Here is a 22214-nt window from a genome sequence, read left to right on the forward strand (position 1 = left end):
TTTCCTTTTATGGTGTGAGGATTAAACAAATACAAAAATGTACATAGAGAACGTAAAGCAGTCCCTGGCACATGGGGACTAGAGTACTCTAAACCATTCATTTTTTTTTAAATAGCACGATCATGACTTTTAAAATGAAGGCAACTCAGAAGACTCCTTCAGTTCCTTTGCCTGTGACACCCCAGCCCTAAGCTGGCTCTCCGCCTCCCCTGAGTCCTATACTTGGACCACCTCGGCTTCACATGGCATATCACTGGCTGCCTCGAACTTTTTATTGAGTAGTCCTGCCTTATGCCTCTGGCTGGATGGAAGCTATTTAAAGGCCTGCCCTTAAACTGTGGCACTTGTCACATGGCACAGGCTCAAAAATATTTGTTAATAAAGTGAGTGAGAAGCAGAGGAAAGAAAAGACTGGAACAAATGCAAAGCGTAGCAAATTTAATGTTTGTCTCACTGCCTGATTGTCTTTGGGCATCTCCTGATTTCAACTAGGTTTGGGGTTCAAGAGCTCTTTGCTGTGGTCATAGTAGATTTGTTTCATAATATTGACCAGCATCCTTTCTAAATAAACAAAATATTGTGGTTCATTTGGTTTTCCTACATATAATGCTTTATTTAATGGACCTCCTAGGAACTTCAAACACTAAACTATGGCTTACCAAAGAAATATGTTAACTTAGTGGATCGTTGGGATATATATTGTTTCATAACGCTGGTATTTTCTAGAAACATTAAAACACTACCAGCCAGCGATTTATCTTTTTATTTTAGTGAATCAATGAATAAATGGAGTGAATACAGAATCATTGGAATATGTCTTATTATTATTAGATAAACTGGATTTGTTAATTCTAGAATATCCAAGGTAGTTACCTTTCCTACTTAAGCCAAGGTGGGGGGACAATGTACTCAGCTAAAGCTACGTTGTTGATGAACCCATAAAAGCAAAGATCCAAGTCGATTCCCCCTGGATAATTCTCTTCTTAGTAATCAAGACATTGCCTTGAGTGGGCAGAGGGGATGAAGCCAGGCTCCAGGGTAGAGTTTCAGTCTGTATGCGGGACCACGGAGTTGGTGTCATTGGAAACCAACCTACAAGTCTTGCTTCAGTCCATCATGCAGCAGGTCCCTTTCTGAAGCACTCCACAGCTCTCCATACCACTCCAGTAACCATGACAGCATCCTTTCCTAGACACTATGTATATATACTTCAAGGCCTGCATCTGTTGCTGGTAATGTCCATGAGGGCACTGGAAAATGTCAGCCTACACAGGAAAAACAAGCAAAGATACCCATGTCTTTTTTGTTGTTATTGTTGTCTTCTTTGGGTTTTCTTGGCTTAGAACACAGGTTGGCAGCAAACTCTCTGTGAAGGGCCAAGTAGTAAATATTTTAGGCTTTGTGGACCGTGTAGTCTCCGTTTCAACTATTCAGCTCTGCCATTGTAGCATGAAGGCAGCCCCAGACAATAAGGAAACTAATAAACCTGGCTACATTCTAATAAAACTTTTATTTCGGGGAACTGAAATTTGAATTTCAGACAATTTTCATGTGTCACAAAATAGGCCTCTTCTTTTGCTTTTTTCTAACCATTTTAAAATGTGAAAAGCTCATAGCTGTACAAAAATAGGTCGTGGGCCAGATTTGAGCCCTGGGCTACAGTTTGCTGACTCCTCCCGCTTTAGAATATTCAATAAGGATTTTCTTAAACTTTTTCATTGCTGTTAAGCAGATGTACTTTCCCACCTTTACCTTATGACCGTCTTCTATGCACCTGAGCGGATCATCACTTCCTGTTAGCAGGGCCTCCCTGGGCTTGCCTATCTCACCTACTGGCATAGAAAGCATGCTGTATACTCTTTAAGGAGAGGTATTGACCAGATCTGTAATGGTGCTTATTTCCTTCTAGGGATAGGGTGGTCAGCTATACCCTTGGCCGCAGGCTTCCCACAGATCATGTGAGTGGACAGCTGCAGTTCCGATTTGAGATCACTTCCTCCATCCACCCAGGTATCTTTGGCATGAACTTCATGTCTTGTCCTAGCCTAGGGCTGGTGTGGTTCCTTTCTCTAAAATACAATAACCATGGTTCTCTCCAGACATGTCCTAGGTTTTGTGGTTCTCTCTCTTCTCCATTTGAGGCCCAGAAGCCAGTGATCTGTTCTGGAAGCCAGGTTGCTGTCCCCTTGATTGAGAGGCTCCTCTTCATTCTGGTGACCCAAAGGTAGAAGGTTAGACAGTGGAGTGGGAATTGACAATGAGGCCAACACGGGTATGGAGCCGTGTCTAATTTATCATTTTACTCCCAGCACCCACATAGGAGGTTCTCAATAGATGCTTAATCATTGCATGAATGAATGAATGAATGAATGAGAAACATGAATGTACATGATACATATCATATTATTGAAGAACTATTATTGTACAATGGATTTATCCAGGAAAACACAGAAAACTTCAGAATTATCCAGTTTTCTGTTTTTCAAGCCAAAACATATTTCCAAGTATGAATGATGAGATGCCTCGTAATTCCACTTTTGCTCTTCTCCCACAACCCCCATACTAAGTGTAGATCACGCTGAGAATTTAGCCAGTCCTACTGGGCCTCATTTATGAGTTGCTGTTAAAGATAATAAGGCTTTGAAAGCTCAGAGTCTGTAGCTTATCAGCCCTCATTAAAGCCCAGTTGCACTTGTCTATGCCCAATATATAACACAGATGGTAAGAAAACACCCTGACTGCTTTCTCCTTCCACACTTGGCCTGAGAATAAAATGGACTCTTCCTTCACTGTAGCAGTAAAGATGACCCTACTGCTCACCAGCGAGACCATTCCTCTTCAAAGAGTGCGTTGCACTAGTGCTTTTGAAATGGGAAGTTCACACCAGGCAGGGATCCCCAGAGCAAGCAACTGGGGGAAGGAAGAAGTAAACAGTGGTTGCTGTTCCTTGAATGGTTGCTTGATGTGGAGACCTTGTTCCTTTTCCATTTCAATAACCCCCAGATGTTGGAGGCCTCCCAGTCTGAGCTCCTGAAGGACTGTGGTTGCTCCCACCAACTAGCCATTTTCTGTTCTGTAGTTGCTAAGAACCTGGCTTACCCATTCTGCCACCTGCTGGACCCAGACAGAGGGGACACTCTGAGCAAGCGTTAGCCTTGCCTGGCATGACAAGGCACTATAAGCCCCAAGGGCTTCTATGCAGTCTTCCCTGAAGCAGACACTGCTGAGCACCCACTATGTGCCAGGAACTGGGGTACTTCTAGGCTTTGGGTATTTTAACCAAAACTATGAATTCCCTTGAAACAGAACTCTGAAATATACCACGACTGAATATTGCCATTAACCTAAGGAGGCCTCATTCTTACAGAATTTTTTAGCAGATCTTTGGCCTATGAGAAACCCTCATCGGCCCCTGCATCCACTATCCTTATGCAGAAATCCTTTAGGGTGGCTTCCAGGGCCAGGCGCGCACACTAACACACTGACTCCACAATGCTCTCTTCTGGAAGAAATGACCTTTTCTTCTCGCCCGCAGATGATGAGGAAGTGTCCCTGAGCGCCGATCCTGAGTCCGCGGAAATTCAGGACAGCCCCATGAACAGCCTGGTGGCCGGCGGACGCAGGGAGCCCCCCGGGGAGGCCCCGGAGGCCGCCAGGAGCTCGGAGCCCGAGCCGCCGAGCCAGGCCAGTGCCGGGGACGCTGCCGGGAGCGAGACCCTGGAGCTTGCCGAGCCGGTTGAGGACGCGGCAGGTACCACCGAGGCAGGAGAGGACGGCGCGGGCTCTGTGGGACCGGACGGGGCTGGGGAGCTTCTGGGCCCGGAGCGCGAGGACGCCGAGCCCGCCCTGAGCGCGGAAGAACTGGCCGAGCGGCTGGAGCTGGGGGGGGACGCGCCCCCACCGGGGCTGCTGGCGGACGCTGAAGCCCCGGGCGGCCCCGGCGAGCCCGAGGCGGAGGAAGCGGCCGCGGAGAGCCGGGCGGGGGGAGAGGAGAAGGCGCAGGCGGAGGAGGAGGAGGGCGACGTGTCCGCCCTGGGGCAGGGGGAGGCCAGGCTGCCGCTGCGGGCATCGGTGAAGAGGAAGAGCAGGCCGTGCTCCTTGCCGGTGTCCGAGCTGGAGACGGTGATCGCGTCGGCCTGCGGAGACCCCGAGACCCCGCGGACACACTACATCCGCATCCACACCCTGCTGCACAGCATGCCCTCCGCCCAGGGCGGCAGCGCGGCGAGCGACGAGGGTCCGGAGGAGGAGGCCACCCTCCAGGACGCCTCGGAGAAGGACGGGCTTAGCGAGGTGGACACGCTCGCCGCCGCGCCCCCTGCCCTCGAAGAGGACGGAGAGGAAGCCGAGGGGGCTACTCCAGGCACGGCGACCCCCGGCCACGCGGGCTTGACCAACGGCCTCGTCCCCGATGGCGACATGCTCCCCAGCACGGGGAGCGAGAGCGACTCGAGCCCCCGGCAGGGCGGGGACCACAGCTGCGAGGGCTGTGACACGTCCTGCTGCAGCCCCTCCTGCTACAGCTCCTCGTGCTACAGCACGTCCTGCTACAGCAGCTCCTGCTACAGCCCCTCCTGCTACAACGGCAGCAGGTTCGCCAGCCACACGCGCTTCTCCTCGGTGGACAGCGCCAAGATCTCGGAGAGCACGGTCTTCTCGTCGCAAGACGACGACGACGAGGAGAACAGTGCGTTCGAGTCTGTGCCGGACTCGGTGCAGAGCCCAGAGCTGGAGCCGGAGTCGGCCAACGGTGCTGGGCCGTGGCACGACGAGCTGGCCACCCCCGCCGGGAGCGTGGCAAGAACCGTGGAAGGTCTGGAGTCCCCTGTGGCAGGGCCAAGCAATCGGAGAGAAGGTTAGACCTCAAACCTGATCAGAGTGAGAATAGGACCACCAGGGGGACACAGGTCTCCCCAACAAGGTTTAAAAACAAGTGAGAGGATCAGTCTGAAATGGGGTTGCTGGGGCAATGTATGCCTGTCCTGTACATGTATGTGTGCCTGTGTATATGTGTATGTACGTACTCGTGACAATGGCTAGCAGACGTCCACCACCTCCCAGATACAGACCAGGAATGGCAGCTGGTGCACTCACGCGAGTGTGCTCTTGTATGCGTGCGTCTGTTTTACCTACTCACTAGAGCCGGGTAGTGTGCGTGTCACCCTGCTAGTCTTGACAATGACCAGAGCACCAGAGCTAGCACTGAATGATATAAGCAGAAAATATTCGGCAACATTCGGTGGGTAATGTATAAATATCTGCTGACTTCCCAAAACATATTGAAGATTAGCAATAAATGTGAATATAAATTGAAGAACATTGATTTTACCTCTGCTTTAGAATTTAACTTAGCCTCTGTACATATGGAAATGTATAGCCTACATGTATTTGTCATGATTTGTCTTCTCAGTTCTCGTTATTGTTGTTGGGTTTTTTTGTTTGTTTGTTTGTTTACTATTATTCAGCTTAATCTAAAAACAAAACAGCTCACCCATGTCTCCCATTCCCACTCCTGCCTCTGGCAACCATCAGTCTGTTGCCTGTTCCCTTGAAAACGACAACACATTGATGAAAGAAATTGAAGACACAAATAAATGGAAAGATCTTCCATGCTGATGGATTGGAAGACTCGATACTGTGTAAATGTCCATACTACCCAAAGCCATGTTATTACAAGATTGCAAGATTCCAGGCGATCCCTATCGAAAATTCCAATGGCATTTTTCACAAAAATAGAACAAAACAATCCTATAATTTATAGGGAACCATAAAAGACCCCAAATAGCCAAAGCAGTCTTGAGAAAGAACAACAAAGCTGGAGGCCTCACGCTTTCCGATTTCAAGCTACAAAGCTATAGTAATTAATTCTGGTTTTGTTTTTTGTTGTTTTTTGTTTTGTTTTGTTTTGTTTTGGCTATTTTGGCTAATGAAAGGGAAAAATAACATGAATTCGTAAATCGCTTTGTTTCAAGGGGGATTCTAATCCAAAAGCGGCCACCTTTAGTTTTAAAGTATATTCTGTGTTTTAACCAAAGATGTTTCTTCGTAGTCATGCCTGTGGAATCTTATATAAAATTAACTCACATGTCTTTGTCCAGATTTGAGAACCGTTTCCAGTCATGTGACAGTGCCATGGGGGAAATAATTCAGAGGTCACATAATAATATGAAATAATTCAATTGCTGTAAAGGAGAAAAATATAGATTCTGCTATTTTTCTGCTCTACTGTTTACATTAGCCTCCGAACAAAGGTGGTGGTATTGTCTCTAGATTGTAAGCTCATCAAGGGCCAGAACTGTGTTTTCTCTCTGTTTGATTCTTAGCACCTAACCAAATGCCTGGCACCTGTACATTTTTATAGGAACCAAAGTGAGCACAAAAATTAGTCCTGAGTATTCGACAGTGCCCAATTCTTCATGTCAGAGAAAGGAGCGAGGGAAAGTGGCACATGGGATAAGGAGAAGTGCAGAAATTGGTAAAGAAAGGGAAACACTGGGAGGAAAGCCATAGTGACATACGATATGGAAAGGCACAGTTGAGGATGGGAGGGACAATTCCTTTCTTTAAGGAGGATGTTTGAGTGTCTTTGCTCTGGGCCAGACGCTACGTGCTGAGCACAGGAAGATACATAAGTGTCAGAAGGTGTGAGAGGGGCTCAGTAATTACAGCAGAATTAAAAATAATTATAGTATAAAGGGATCTGGGGATACACACCAAAAGGGCACAGCTAGGGCCTGGCAGGGGTGTTTTGGTCCGGAGGTTGGCAAACCTATTCTACAAAGGGCCTGATAATAGATATTTTAGACTTCGTAGGTCAAGAGGCAAAATCAAACAACTCTTCTCATCAAAGGCTACTTTTTTTGTTAACAGTTTTTACATTTAAAAGTGTAAGAACCATTCTTAGCTCAGAGCCATATGACAACAAGGCCAGAGTCATAGTTTGTCAACATGATGTAGCCTATGGTGTGTATTTTGACCACCGTGTTGGGAGACGATCCACATAAGGTTAATTGAAAATTGGTTCAGTATACAAAGGCATGTTTTACAACAAAAACAAAAACAAAACAAAACAAACAAAAGCGCTGTCCGTGCCCTTGAGGGGACTACCAGCCCAACTGGGAGAAATCCTCCTTAACAGAAAGAACGGGAAAGTGTTTCAGGGCCATAGTGGAAGTCTTGGCAGGGCAGTTTCTAAAGAAATTTCTGAATTTCTGAATTCTGCTGACTGTGAACTCAACAATGGCTAAGAAGCACCTGCAGGCCTCACTCTGGTGGTCGCGAGGGGCGATGCAGAGATTCCCGAGATGGTCAGTCTCATGACAGCTGGGCGTATGCTGGCGCAGCCTGCCCTGTCCCCTCTCGGAAGTGAGTCACTGAGCTACTGGTGGCAGTGATGTGGCTCTGTCTTCCAGGGCTTCACCACAACCCGCCTGACCTTCGCATGTGTGCCCTGTTCTTCCACAGGACTCACTATCGCCCCCTTCCTGTGACGTCTAGGACGGCAAATTCTTTCACTAAGTTAGCTAGGGTAGACTTACTGTCCACGTGCCCACATAACCGAGTCCGCATGCAACTGATGGAAGATGTGTTCTGTTTCTCCTTTTTGCTTTCCCCCCCTCTGCGAAAACCTCGTTTTTAACCTCCACGTAAAACAGTTTTTAAAAACTGTCTGCAGAGCGAATGAAAAGAGCAATATAATAATGTGATTCGAGCTCGGGAGTCCAGGCCCTGGAGTCAGGCCTCCTGGGTTTCGTTCAGTCCAGTGCTTCCCACGGTGACACATAAGCCAACTTGCTGGAATGCTCTGTGCCTCGTGTGCGAAATGGGTGCAAAGGTAGACTCTGTTTCAGAGGGCTATGGGAAGGATGAAATGAGAAGTGCTTGGCTCCCACCGAGTAAGCGTTCTTCCAGGCAGCTAAGCAGTGAGGCTCACCTTTAAAGTGGAATGTGTTTCCTTCTCAGGGATTCTAGCAGGTCTGAACACTTGCTTTGTGTTTGAGGCCAGGGTGAGTGTGTGCAGCCGTGGCCTCCTGCGGAACAGAATGGCTTGCTTCTTCCTTGCGCTCCATCCATTCAGTGGGCTGTGCTGCTCCGGTCACATCATTGCATTTGCTTGGGGTTCACGAGCAGGTGGGGGAACGGCAAACGGCAGTATTATGTTTCCACTAGCTTGGAGGAGTAATTAACCTGATTGGTTGAATTAATGACAAGAGGTAAGTCTGTTGTTCTTCTTAAGAAACCAAATTAAAAATGCAACAGCTGGTGACATAACAACTGGGCCATTGCTCTTTGGTTTCTGACACTGAGCACATAGAAGAACAAGCATGAGTGTGGGATCCACTCAAAACAGAGCCCCTATCTGAAACAGGAGTCCGTTCACAAGGAGCTGTGTGCTAGCGTGAGGGGCCCCTTCCTCGGTCTCCTCAGAGTCTCGGAAGACCCCAAGGGCTTGAGTAACACCCCAAAGTTTGCCCAAGAAATCATGTTATGTATTTAACATTTAAAAGGCCCCATTGGTCCTGAATACATCTCTGGTTTTGTTTTACAGTCAGCTCTAGGAATTCAACTGCTAAATTAAACCCGCTTAACTTCCTTCCTAACTGATTAATTTTTATCAGTTTTTTTTTGGATCTAGAACAAGAAGAAATTACCATCCTTTCCATGTATGGACATTCTAGGGAATGTTTGAAATTTGAGATCTCATAAAGATCTTCACCACGGTTTTTTAGTTTCTCTTTTTCTAGACCTAAAGGATAATGGGACACTGGCTATTTGCGTCAGCCCTGGAGCGCAGAGGAAGGAGAAGGCTTGATCTTTGTCCTCTGGCTAATAGAGGCTATTGCCAGAGAGCCAGGAGCATGTGAGCCAGAGGGTTATCGCTCTGAACCGGGGCTGTCTCATGGCTTAGGCCCTTCTAGCTCTCCAGAGATCAAGCGTGATTGCCTCTGATGATGTGGCCTAACCCTGGGGACCTCCCCTCCGCATAGCCACTTTCATGGAGCATTACCACGACCTGAGGACTTCATGGAATAGGAACATCATTTCAGAACATTGTTCAGTTCACCATAAGTCTGACTGACAATAATATTAACTATGTCTATAATAATCGAGGCACGCATTCTGTGGATATGTTCATTTCTAAAATCTTTCCATGTCTGTCTTTCTTCCTTCTATCCCACTTCTGTGTTTCAAGTTTTCCTGTCTCAGTCTTCCTGCCTCTTATCTACTTCTTTCGTCTCTTGTCCTTTTCTCTTTCCAGAGTACCCTGGCTTGTCTGATTTTTCCTCAGAATAATCTGGAACCATCACAAGATCCCACAGCTACTTGGCTCCCCACCCAAGTCCCTAAGCTTCCATACTATAGGAATTTACCTTCTTGGCCCACCAATTCCTCCGCCCCATCTTGGAAAGCCACCATCTAAGAGTTTCATTCCAAAATCAAAATCTGAAAAACAGCCTCTTGGCAGTCCTCAGATGAAACCTATCCAAATAAGGACCTTTGGTTTTGCATGGGCTCACCAGGCGTTCATGGGACTTTACAAATGCTGCACTTCCCTCAAACAGGGAAGTTTGGTTCTTTAGCTGGGCTCCAGTCAGGCTCCGTTCATTTTCTTTTGTGTCCCTGTTTCATGCCACCTTCCCATCAAGAAAAGCCAGGCGGGGGGCGCCTGGGTAGCGCAGTCGTTAAGCGTCTGCCTTTGGCTCAGGGCGTGATCCTGGTGTTCCGGGATCGAGTCCCACGTCGGGCTCCTCGGCTGGGAGCCTGCTTCTTCCTCTCCCACTCCCCCTGCTGTGTTCCCTCTCTCGTTGGCTGTCTCTGTCAAATAAATAAATAAAATCTTTAAAAAAAAAAAAAAAGAAAAGCCTGGCGGTTACAGAATCAGACCCTGATCCTACATATTGGTCTGTATGGTACAGAGCAGAGTCGTGCAGTGTTTATTTTCTTGGGGTTTAAAAAAAAAGTTCCCCCTATTTCCTCTCTCATGAATGACTGTGAATGTAGCAAACTGACACAAAAAATAGATTGCCCACTCTGGGGGTTTTTTCTTGTAGTGGTTTGTTTTACAGTCATGCTTTTGTGATGACATTGCTGCAGCCATGAGTGAATCTGAATGTCTTGACTATCTTGTCCGTAGGTGAATGTCCTATACTCCATAATTCCCAGCCAGTAAGCCAGCTTCCTTCCTTGAGGCCTGAACATCATCACTACCCAACAATCGATGAGCCTCTTCCACCAAGTAAGCTTTAGTTTTTAAAATCTCTGTCTTAATTCTTCCTATCAAGTCTAAACAGGTCAGTATGAACTTGTGTGTACACATCCAAACTCTTCCCCAATTCCATACCTTATACTATTTTTAAAATTTTATATATATATGGCACCTGCTATAAAAATAGGTGTTTTTAACTAATGATTTCAGTATGTGATCTCAAAGAGATAATCTAGTACCTTCAGTTCCCCTCAACTTCTGAAACAGAATTTCTTTACGAGACTTGACTAGGCCTTGCAAACTGTACATGACCTCACAGTCCCAAATTTTACTATTTTATATTTAGAAGTTCGCAGGTCAAGGTAGAATAGTCCTGTTGTTCCCCATTGGCCCTGTTATATCACAGGCACTTCTATCTAATAAAACATTCAAGCCATCGGGACGCAAGGACTTGCGTTTTCTTTGCTCTAACTTCCATCTATAGGTGACAGCCTATTTCTTCTGCAGTTCTTAGGGACTTCCAGAAAAAAGTATCATCTTAGGGATGGTATTCCGTATCATTTTCTCCTGACAACTGTGTAACTAATCATTATTAAACTAGTCATTTGAACTTGGGGAAATCATTTAATATCTCAGAGACTCAGTTTTCTTATTTGTAAAGTAAAGCCTTAATTTTCTCATTAGCTAAATGCTAGATCAGACTAGGTAGTCCCTAGATACCATTCCAGCCTTAACAGTATAATACTACGATATAACACATTTCTTAGAAGGAACTGATACCCTGGGCATTATACATTCACTTAGTGTCATATACGTTCATGAATAATTCTAGAACATCTCTGTTTTGGCTTAGGCTCGTTTCTCAAGCAAAGATAACCTCTAAGATTTGATAAATTTTACAACAGCGAAATCTTGCCAGGATACAAGGAATCGATGTTTCTTTGACATTATACATTCATTTATGGGTAGTCCACAAATGACTAGTAAAATTTCAGTGTCACTACACTTTCTACTTAGCACATACGTAAAAAATATCTATAACATGTTCTCCCCAGGAAAGGAACGCTTTCCCCACAACAACAACAAAAAAAAACCTATCAATTCATTTGTGCATGAATTGACTTCCAATCCATGCAAGAGTAAAAACTAGTTATACATACAGACCTTGTAAATAATTGAATATAAGTCTGTTTTAAATACTTACTTTATGTAAGCTGTTTTTTAACAATGAAAACAGATTTCTCCAGTTGGGTTTCAACTCTCTCTTCATCCAGCACTGAAAAATATGACAAAAGTTGGCAGTGAAGCCTAACAACAGAATTTTCTTGAGAGTCATTCATTTAACAAATATTCATTAAATGCTTGCTCTGTGAAGCCCTGTTTGAGGTAAACAAAACACAAAGATCCCTGCCCTCGGGGAGCATACAGTCTAGCTCGGCAGAGACCCACACACAATAAAAAGAGTGAACAAGGCAATAGTGTTCCATGTTCGACGGTGAGAGGTGCTACGGGGAAACAAGCGGAGCGCGACAGCAGGGTTTGGAGGGCGGGGTGATGGCTGCTTCACCGTTTTAAATAAAGCGATCAGGGAGGCTTCATTGAGAGGCATATTGGAAGCTGGGCTTGGAGGAGGTAAGAGGGTCATCCGTGGGGAGCAAGAGCTTCCTGAGAAAAGAGAACAGCCTGCCTGGTGGGTCCGAGGAACAGCCTGGAGACCCGGGGGTGTGGAGCAGGGAAACAGCAGTGGCTGATAAGGTCAGGGACATATCAGGGACCCAGATCACACTGGGCCCTGTAGACCCCTTACGAGCTTCAGCTTTTCCTCTGGATGAAAGGGGAGCATTGTAGGTTTAGAGCAGAGAAGTGACTTTCTCTGACTTAGGTTTTGGAAGGTTTCCTGTGGTTGCTCTGTTGGCGTTAAATTTTGAGGAGGAAGGACAGAAGCATGAAACCCAACATAGGGTTAATGCTGTGGCCCCGGTGAGAGGCACTGGTGGCCAGGGCCAGGGTGGGAGCCGCGGAGGCGGGGAGAAGTAGTCGCATTCTAGACATCTATTCCGGAGGTAGGTTTGCTGACAGACAGAGGTAGGAATCAAGAATGATCTCGAGAATTTTAACCTGGAAGGATGGAATTGCCTTCTATGGGGATGGAAAGGGAAGGCTGCAGATAGAGCAGGTTTTGCTGGGAAAGATCTGGAGCTTGATTTTGACCATGGTGCGTTGGAGATGTCGTCTAGGTAGTGATGTCAAGGAGGCAGTTGGATGTGTGACTGAAGTTCAAGAGAAGGGTCTAGACAACAGACATGGTATTGCATTTGTTAAAGTAAAAAGATAAAGGGGGAATAATTCTACAGGCTTTTGTTAGTATAGTAACTAACGATGATACATTATCAAGCTCTACATTGTTCCTAGACTTCATGGAGAAGGTAGAATTTTGTATTTGCTAAGTCTTGCAGTCACAACTGAATTGCCCTAACTTACCCCAGCATCATAAAGGTAATGGCTGGCAGGAATCTGTCTAGGCAACACAGCGCCATGTCCCTCAGGACGTGCTGAGGCCTGAAGTTCTGTTTGGAAATTCTTTCTTTACACAATATGTGGAAGTCAATTCTTTACAGAGCAACCCAGAAAACATGCTTATAATCTCTAAGTACACTTAGCTATTACTTTCTGCATATTTACAAGAATTTAGCATTATGCATTTATAATTAGCACTAGTAGATATTTAATAGATTGATAGAAGGGCCTGTCTGGCTGGCTTGCCATCCTTTTCCACGAGAGATTTGGAAATATGGAAACTTGTAGAGAGAATTGTTATTACCACTGCACTGCACCATTCTCTAGTGTTTTCCTTGGAGAATTTATGAGACTGGAGCTATGTCTTTGAAGGAGCCCTTTCTTCCCTGTGGGAACCTGGAGGGTGGGGGCATTAGTTTCTCAGCAATGTGCCCATGGGACCTGGCATAGTTTTTTGTTCATAGGGATTGCTGAGAGGAGTTTGTTCAACTGAACCAGATACCACAATACTCTTCAAAGATTAATGTTCATTCTTTGTTGAATGACAGTCATGTTGAGTTCAGGAAAAAAAAAATTGTCCGGTTGCTCCTAGTTTGGGAATCCCTGACATTTCAGAATTTTTGGATCAAGATTACTTACCTAGTAGTTACACGTATACACAGTTTCATCAGTGAGCTATTTAACATTGACAACTAACGGTTGAGCTGAATTATCTAGTAGTCAATTTTAATCAACACCTTTAGAATATATTTATACAATCTGACTACATTTTTTCCTTCAGTCTGTCTTAGACAACGTAGATTTGGTGTGTTCTGGTATCTTGGTTTCCATTGGGCATTATTTGGCAATTCCTCAGGTAAATGTCAGACATAAGCCATACATAAAACCATTAATATACCAAATATATTGGGGTTTTTTTCATTTAAAAAAAATTGAGAGTTGCTATGTCATTACCTGAATGATAATTTTTCAATAGAATTATTAATATCTGACCTACTCCCAAAAGCTATGGATTTTCTTACTTAAAAGGCTGAATAGTTTTTCCTCCATTTGCAGTCATTTTTGCTTTTTCTTCCTTAGTCTAACGCATTTTTCAGCATAACTTTCTCGTGAAGCTGTTATTTCCACCACGTGTTCACATTTGGACTCTCACAGCTTTGCCCATTGCTATACAGCAGACATTGCTCTTCCGTGTGAAGCTCAGATACGTATGTATTACTTCCAGCTCTCCCGGTGTGGAGGACTTCTCCACCCCACCCCACCGCACCGCACCCCTCCACGCACTACGTAGTGTATCAGCCATGCTTCCGCGTCTAGTTTGTTGGCTTTGAAATCTGAGCGGTAAAGGGATTTATCTTTGTCTTGAGCTCCCTCTACTGTTCGTGATGGTTCTTTATCCACAAAGACGTATTTAAAAGCTTGAAGCGTGTTAATAGTTGTTACTGGGTTTGTTTTGTTTTGCCAAGAGATATTTGGCAGCCGCAGGTGGGTTGGAAAGGCTCTGTAAACTCACAACTTACCAAAAGGATGGTTTGAAGGGATCAAATCCTTCCATTCTTCCTCAAGAGGAATGGTAATCCATTAAAGTTGCGAAGTATTGGATAGAGGTCATCTAAAGTTTCAGGTACAGTATCTTAGAACTGTAGATAAAAGCGGTTTTTTAATATGACAGCCATCATCCCCTCACCGACTAGTCGGTGTCTCTCAGATTTAGCAAAGAAAGGATTCTCTGGCATCAGACTGTCAGTTCTCACTGGAGGATGTTTCCAGTCTTCCAGCTGTAATTTGAGTAGCCAGCAAGATTGACAGGATGGAAATTGTTAAAGGAAGAAATAAACACCAGACTTTCTCTTTAGAAAATAGTAGAATTGTAACATAGGTCGTGTTGGAGGAACCACAGTGACTGCTCAAGAGAAGCTGAGTCCAATAGGCTCCTAGTCCCTCAGAAGTCATGGCGGGTGCCCTGGGCAGTGTGTGGCCTCCAGCAGGTAGCCAACGGGGAGTTCTACCTCCAGAGGACCTGGCAGTGGTATCTGTTGCCCATGAAACAGTAGTTTGTCCTTGATTTTTCTTTTTGCCTCTTTATTACACACCAGACTGGGAAGCTCGCATTGACAGCCACGGCCGGGTCTTTTATGTGGACCACGTGAACCGCACGACCACCTGGCAGCGTCCGACCGCAGCAGCCACCCCTGATGGGATGCGGAGATCGGGGTCCATCCAGCAGATGGAGCAACTCAACAGGCGGTTGGTGATCAGCATATGCAGGGAACCCCTGTGAACCACTGGGAAAGGACAATGGCAGCCAGAGAAACCCCCTTACACTTTGGTGCTCAGATTGTGTGAGGAAACTGGGAAGTAATTACATATCTCAGGAAACCTATTTATAGTGGGTACTTGGAAAGCTAGATTGAGAATTTGGTGACAGGACAAAAACTAAGCCTGAGTGTCATTTAAAGATGGAGAATCCTCTGAACTTCTTGATGGCAGGTGTTCTTAACCGAGGGCCCCTCGACCACCCTCTTCCCCAGGTATTCACTGAGGGTGCCATTGTCTCATGAACCCTCCAGAAATTGTATGCACATTTTTCTGTCAGACGGGTCCATATCTGTCATGAGATTCTCAAAGGGGCCCAGAACTCAAAAACCTGAAAACATTCCAAGGATGGGTTCCATAGAATTCTAAAAGCTGCCTGGAGAAAAAAACAGTGCCTTCACTGTATTCACGTCTACCCTGGTCCCCTAATTGCTATATACTCAGTAATTCCTAAAAAGCTTTCCTCTTAGGAAAAAAACATGTTCAAAAACGGTTTTTGAGAATTGTTTTGTCTAAAAACTAAACCCTTACTAGTGAAATTGTAAAAATGACATTTTGGTTTTTAACCTGCAAATGAGACCCTAAATAGCATTTCTCTCATGCTGTAAGCTAGCATGACCATCATATCCGACCTCCTGCTTCTTTATGGCCAAGATGGCAGCCTTGGGATACTTCGAGTAGCCAGGACCACAAACTGCAGGCTTGAATTCAGCTGAATCCACATGCCATCTCATTAGGATAAGATAAAGGAAAAGTTGAGAGGAACTATACAGAATTAGCAACTGGAAATTAACGGGATCAGCCAGGAAACTTAAGTGGACAATTTAGTCTTATGAAAAATACACGGAAGCAACAAATTGAAGTTGTGGTTACTATTGCACACAGAGGAGCTTACTTAGGTGAAAATCCCCAGGATTCTGTTACTGCTTTAGCATCTTGGAAAACATTCACTTTTCCACTCTTTCTCCATCAGTAGCCAAGCGTTTAAAGCCATTAATGAGAACCGTGAAGGATTTTCATTGGCAGTACATTTCTCTACAGTCATTCCCACGGAAAGAAAACACATTACCGAACTCGTGATAACCCAGCTTTATTAGATAAGAATGCACCAAAAATCCACAGGAGAGCCCTTCCGTGGTGATTACGACAAAACTCCTGTAAATAAAAATGTGTCGGACACAGCAAGCTCATTTTACGTAGAGACCAGAGTGAGATCCCATAGGCCTCTGGGTCTGTCCTGCCAGAGCAGAGAAGCTGAACTCGAGGAGCAGGCTGAGAAGTAGGGAGAGCATCCCCAGGCTATCATCCGTGGGAGGTACGGTTCCAGCACTAGAAGAAAACAATACATTGAAGCAGGAGGGAGCACCTTGACCTAGGACATAAAAATCCATGAAAGCTCATCATGTTTAGGTTGTATAATATAAAAATTAGGCCAAATCCATCCTGAATCAGGCCTCTAGAGAAGTTTTACAGGCTTTAATGTGCAAATTCCCATGCCCCCCAGTGGAGCTAAACACACTGGGAGAGGCGGCCAGACTTCGGAGAACAGTAAGTGGTACTTCCTGCATGCATCTGGACAGATAAAAAGAAAAGGAATTTGGCGGCTTGAGAAAGTACTTATTTCTTGTGGAAAAACCTACTTAGGAAAGGCCAGATAACCTTAAGATAAGTATCCCAGCTCGTCAGCCCTTATCTGAACCTAATACGTTCGAGCATGGTGAGTTTTTCAGTGATTCGGCGCGATAAGGCAGCCACAGAAAGTATACTGCCAGTCTTTTCTCCACCACGGATGTGATCTCTCACGGGGGGTCGTTTTCTGATACCCTTCGGTTGGTTATCAGGAGGAATTTACAACAATCGCTGTCTCACAGCAAAACAAATATTTCTCAGGGTTGCAAGGTGTAGGGAAGGAGCACCCTTCTTTCTCCCCTTCTAAGATCTTTGGCTGACTTAACAATTAAATCGACATAAGAACGATGAACAGGAGGGGCGCCTGGGTGGCACAGCGGTTAAGCGTCTGCCTTCGGCTCAGGGCGTGATCCCGGCGTTGTGGGATCGAGCCCCACATCAGGCTCCTCCGCTATGAGCCTGCTTCTTCCTCTCCCACTCCCCCTGCTGTGTTCCCTCTCTCGCTGGCTGTCTCTCTCTCTGTCGAATGAATAAATAAAATCTTTAAAAAAAAAAAAAAAAAAAAGAACGATGAACAGGAGAAAAGCAGATTTAATTTCGTATGTATGGAAGCTCGCAGAAACGTGAGACTCAAAGAAATGACCAAAAGCAGGCAGCTTTGATACCTTTTAGACAAAGAAACATCTTTTGTGCGTGAAGGATTGACAAGACAAACAGGTTTGGGGTAGTAAATTAGCGAAGACGAATAAGGTTTGCTTACACAGCCTTCTTGACCCTGATTCCCTATCCCGGGCGATAAGGACGACTACCACCGTCCAGGTGCAGAAAGAGTACCCTTCACATGGGGAACTCACTTCCTGCCTTCAGGAGAACAGAGGAGGGTCAGCATGTCCTTGTGCACTGGTTGTTTTTTAAGTAACTTGAATTCAAAATAATCAGCATGCCAGAATGGCGTATTTTGAGGTGGCCTGCCCTGGACCCCATCAAAGGAGTTTCCCTGGACTCCTGACTGCGTGATTAGGAAAGTCAAATGTTTGTGCAGGGAAACGTACGCTGAGAAATGCGGAGGGCACAAAGTGGCCTATGGTGACCACGTTCAACCTCGGCCACTCCCCAAATGCAGCACACCCTTCCTGGCCTTTATGGCTTGACCATGCGCTCCTACCGCAGAGACGTCCCTCACTGCCTGCCTGTCACGTGGTCACATCTCCACTCTGCTAAGGTCCAGGAGAATGTTCTGTGGTCCCCAAAATCCTCCCAGAACCCTCCACAGAGAGCTGGTGGTCATCTCTTCTACAGCCCTGTGACTGAAACCTTCTGCCTTGTCCTGCTGGGGGCCCCTCCCGGTTCCTGGTGTGGTGCCAGCGTCTAACAGGACTCAGTGTAAGACAGTTTCTCTAATGAATTCTTACACTTTCAGAATGTTCTGAATTAACTCAATTTACCCTCACAGATATTTATGGAACAAGCAGAAAATACAAATATGTATTCTCACTTTAAATAATCAACTAAAGTTTGGTTTTTTAGTTATTTGGATAAAATTTTTCTATTATTGAGACATGGAAGTTTTAAATATGAAAAAAAAATTATATATATAATGCTACTACCCCAGGGTTTACCTTTTTAAAAAATCTTGTCTTGAATTTCCATGTACATGCATAGGCCTCGCGTAGCTAGGATGATAATATATAGTTAGTTTTATATTCTCTTCTCACTTCCCACGCTATAAGCATTTCCATATCACTACAGAGCCTCAGAGTATCATTTAAATGATTGTCTAGTATTCCAATGAACGCATTGTACTTTAGTTAACTTCATTTACCATTCTGCTGGGTGTTTTCCTGACTTTTCATCACTATTCTGGATAAGGCTAAAGACCCTGTTAAATATTAGTATTGTCTCGTAGTAGTGTTTCCTTGGGGTTACATCCTCAAAAGAGCAGGCCACGGGAGATCACTATGGTTTTGGTATTTGGTATCAATGCCTAATGTTTTCTAAAGTGTTTCTGTGGGCTCACTCTGCCAGCAACAATGGCTTCACTTCCACCCCATCTTTTGGTGTGGTTTTGTTGACCGAAGAGGTACTCCTGGTACTTTGGTTCTTACATTTCACTTCTTACAGGGAGGGTCAACTTTTGTTTCCATAAGATTTTCTTTTACCAATTGTAGCTCCTCCCATGAAAACTGTATGGTCTTGGGCTTTGTGAGGTTGGTTTTTGTTTGGTTTGGCTCGATTTTGGAAGGTTTTTTTTCTTGTTTGGTTTGGTGTGTTCCTGTGTGTGTATTCATTTATAAATGAGATATTCCAGCTGACTTTCTTACCAATTTCCATAAATTCTTTACATAATATAAAATGTGGCCTTTTTCTGGAAAAGAAAAGGGGGGGGAGGAGGACATGGAAGGATAATTCCTGATGAAATGTGACAGAACCTGCTTTCTGACTTCCTCTCTCATCTTGAAAACAGAGCGAACTTCTGAGGCTGCGATCCTGCCCTCGCTGAGTGACCTGTCCACAAACTGCTGTGTGTCCTGCTGTCCCCAAACTGTCCTTGCACTTCAGCAAAGACCAGGGCTAGGGTGTGGCACCTGGGATTTGAGGCTGTTGGCTCAGTAAGGCACAAGGCAACCAAAGTCCAACTGAGGACACAGCAGGTTGTGAAATTACTGACACTTTCATCATCAAATAAGATTGCATTGACTCATAGAAGTTCTCTTCTATGGCCACTGCACTTCGGGAAGGAAAAGTGAGGCTACAACTTTATATTTGTCTGAGCCCTGTTCTAATATCTATTGCAGAGTAACAAACCACCCAAACTTGGGGGCATAAAACAATGATAATTTATTGTTTCCATCATTGTTATTATATATCAGTTTTATTTCTCATGGTTGACTGGGTTCAGTGAAGCTGTTCTCTCTTGGGGTATTGTCTTGTGGTTGTAGTCAGAGGATGGCTGGGGCTGGCGACCCACATATCTGGAGGTTGTTGCTGGCTGTGACTGTCAGCCAAAACACCTACCCGTGGACTTCCCACGTGGCCTCACCACATGGCCACTGCAAACTGTCACTTATATTATCCTCAATTAGTCAAGGCAGCCACAAGTCCTTCCCAGGTTCAAGGGGAGGGAACATTGATTCTACCTCTTAATAGATGAGTAATTATGTTCTAGGAGAGCACGTAGGACTAAAAATATTGTTGAGCCACTTTTGGAAAATGCAGCTTGCCATGAGTCATTTAGGGGATCCCCTGACAGCAGCTCCCTTGGTCTGTGGCTGTCCCATTCCTCCCCTGGTCAAGGTTGCACACTTAGGCAGCTTCTCACTGGGCCACTCCATCCCTCCCGCCATGGTGGCGCTCCCTGATGGGGCAGGTGGCAGACAGCCATCCTTCACCTTCCCCACAACCTCCAGACCACAGACGTGTTGACGTGGTCAATAAACATGGGTATTTCTCTATATAATTCTTTGCTCATTCCTGCCCCCTCCATGTTTTCTTATTAGAAGCCTTCTCAGGAATGCCTCACCGTAACAGCTGCAGGCAAAGATGTCTCCTGACATGTGTCGGGAGTGAGTGGCTGAGCCTCTCTAGATAAAATACAACTTAAAGAAAGCAACCAGTGATTCTTAAACCGAGATGTAAGTAATGCTACCTGAAAGACTTCTTAGAAATGCAGATTTCAATTTTGCTTCAATTTCTGGGATTATAACAATCGCCCAGCTGATTCTCTTGCAAGTGGTCTAGAGACCACACTTGTGAAAACAAAAATTCATTTTTGAGGTCAAAGAAAGAGGTCTCTGGTCTTCAGAAACCCTGCCACAGCAGACCTTGTCTGTAATGATATGGCCCCCTTGCCCCATGTTGGACTGCATCTGGAGACCTGGGTATTCACTGCTCTCCCGACCTCTCACTCTCCTCCTCCTCTTCACACCTCTTCCTCCACGCCCGTATCTCTCTCCTGGGCACAAGACTCATACAGCAACATTCCTCTGCCTGTTGCCACTTGCATGAAATCAGCGACCTCCCGGTCAACATGTCCAAATCCACACCAAAATCTCCCCCCCGCCCCGCCTGTCCTCCTGCGTGCCCCTTTTCAGTGTGGGCTCCTTCACTTACCTTCACGATTGTCTCCTCCTTCAACCTCCGCATCCAGACAGGCCTCAAGTGTCATTGAGGCTACATGTAAAATTACTCAAAGTCGGCCGCGAAGTCTTTTTTTTTAATGTTTTTTTTTATTATGTTATGTCAGTCACCATACAGTACATCCCTGGTTTCTGATGTAAAGTTCGATGATTCATTAGTTGCGTATAACACCCAGTGCACCATGCAATACGTGCCCTCCTTACTACCCATCACCGGTCTATCCCATTCCCCCACCCCCCTCCCCTCTGAAGCCCTCAGTTTGTTTCTCAGAGTCCACAGTCTCTCATGCTTCATTCCCCCTTCTGATTACCCCCCCTTTCTTTATCCCTTTCTTCCCCTACCGATCTTCCTAGTTCTTATGTTCCATAGATGAGAGACATCATATGATAATTGTCTTTCTCTGCTTGACTTATTTCACTTAGCGAAGTCTCTCTTGAATTCAGCTCCTTCTCCCGTTCCTGCTGTGCCTTGAGGAAAAGGGAAGCTGAATCCTGGTCATATGCCTCGGTAGGCTGAGACATTAGGCAAAAGAGAAGTCATGTGGGGGAGGAGAAGGAGGCTGCTTGGACGGAGGGAAGTAGAGCAAAGAGGAAGGACACAGCTGGGCAGCTGCCTATAAAATACAGCGTAAATAGGCCGAGCGGGCTCTCAGAGGCAGGGAGGTTTAGGGAATGTCTGTATTTTGTGGGCAGAGACAGGAGATCTTACTGTCCCTGCCGTGGGTGGGCATTCCCCTCCCCCCACAGCATGCTCGCCATCCCTGCGTGTGTCCAGGTCTTTAACGACTTCCAGCCTAGACTATAGCAGTGGTTGGTTCCCAACTGCTCTCCCCAATTCATGCTTTCTTCCTCCAGGACATTCCCCATCTAGGTGGAAGTCATGGTTCTCAAAGTTGGTCCCTGGACCAGCAGCATCAGCCTCACCTGGGAACTAGTTAGAAATGCAAATCCTTGCCTCCGCCCTCCCCAGACCTCCTGAATCTGAGAAATTCTGGGAGTGGGGCCCGCTGTCTGTGTTTCCCCGGGTTCCTGTGATTCTGCTCCAGTTCGAGTTGGAGAAGCCATGCCTAGAGAATAGCATTCGAACTGGGCCATGAGCACCCTGGCAGTGCTCCCTGCCTCCCCTTCCGCTGGTCCCCTCCCGCTGCCCGAGGCCCACACATCCTGGTTCCACCACCCAGCTTCTTCTGTGCATGTCATTCTACATTCTTTCCCGGCAAGGTCCCCAAAGGGTTCATACTGATTCAAAATATATGCGTCTAGGTGTTTCTTCGTCTGTGTCTTACGCTTCAGGACAGCTGTTTGACATTGTTAGCGTCATGGCTTACATGCCATTTCCTCTTTGTTCTACCTCCACGGTGTGTGTTCAGAGCGTAATACCCTATTCTCGTCCTGACTTGGATCTGAAA

At 45.7% G+C, this 22214-nt stretch overlaps 1 protein-coding gene across 1 annotated transcript in view; it reads left to right on the forward strand.

The window, feature by feature from the left end:
* Positions 1-22214, forward strand: part of HECW1 (HECT, C2 and WW domain containing E3 ubiquitin protein ligase 1) — a 419927-nt gene that overhangs the window by 312680 nt on the left and 85033 nt on the right. Inside the window, exons 8-11 of the mRNA XM_045793669.2 lie at positions 1910-2010; positions 3536-4855; positions 10136-10237; positions 14821-14971. Coding sequence (XP_045649625.2) covers positions 1910-2010; positions 3536-4855; positions 10136-10237; positions 14821-14971 — 1674 coding nt within the window. The remainder of the gene's footprint in view (positions 1-1909; positions 2011-3535; positions 4856-10135; positions 10238-14820; positions 14972-22214) is intronic.

The sequence above is a fragment of the Ursus americanus genome, chromosome 3, assembly GCF_024610735.1.
Source record: "Ursus americanus isolate L20-20 chromosome 3, mUrsAme1.1.p, whole genome shotgun sequence".
NCBI classification, from domain to species: domain Eukaryota; kingdom Metazoa; phylum Chordata; class Mammalia; order Carnivora; family Ursidae; genus Ursus; species Ursus americanus.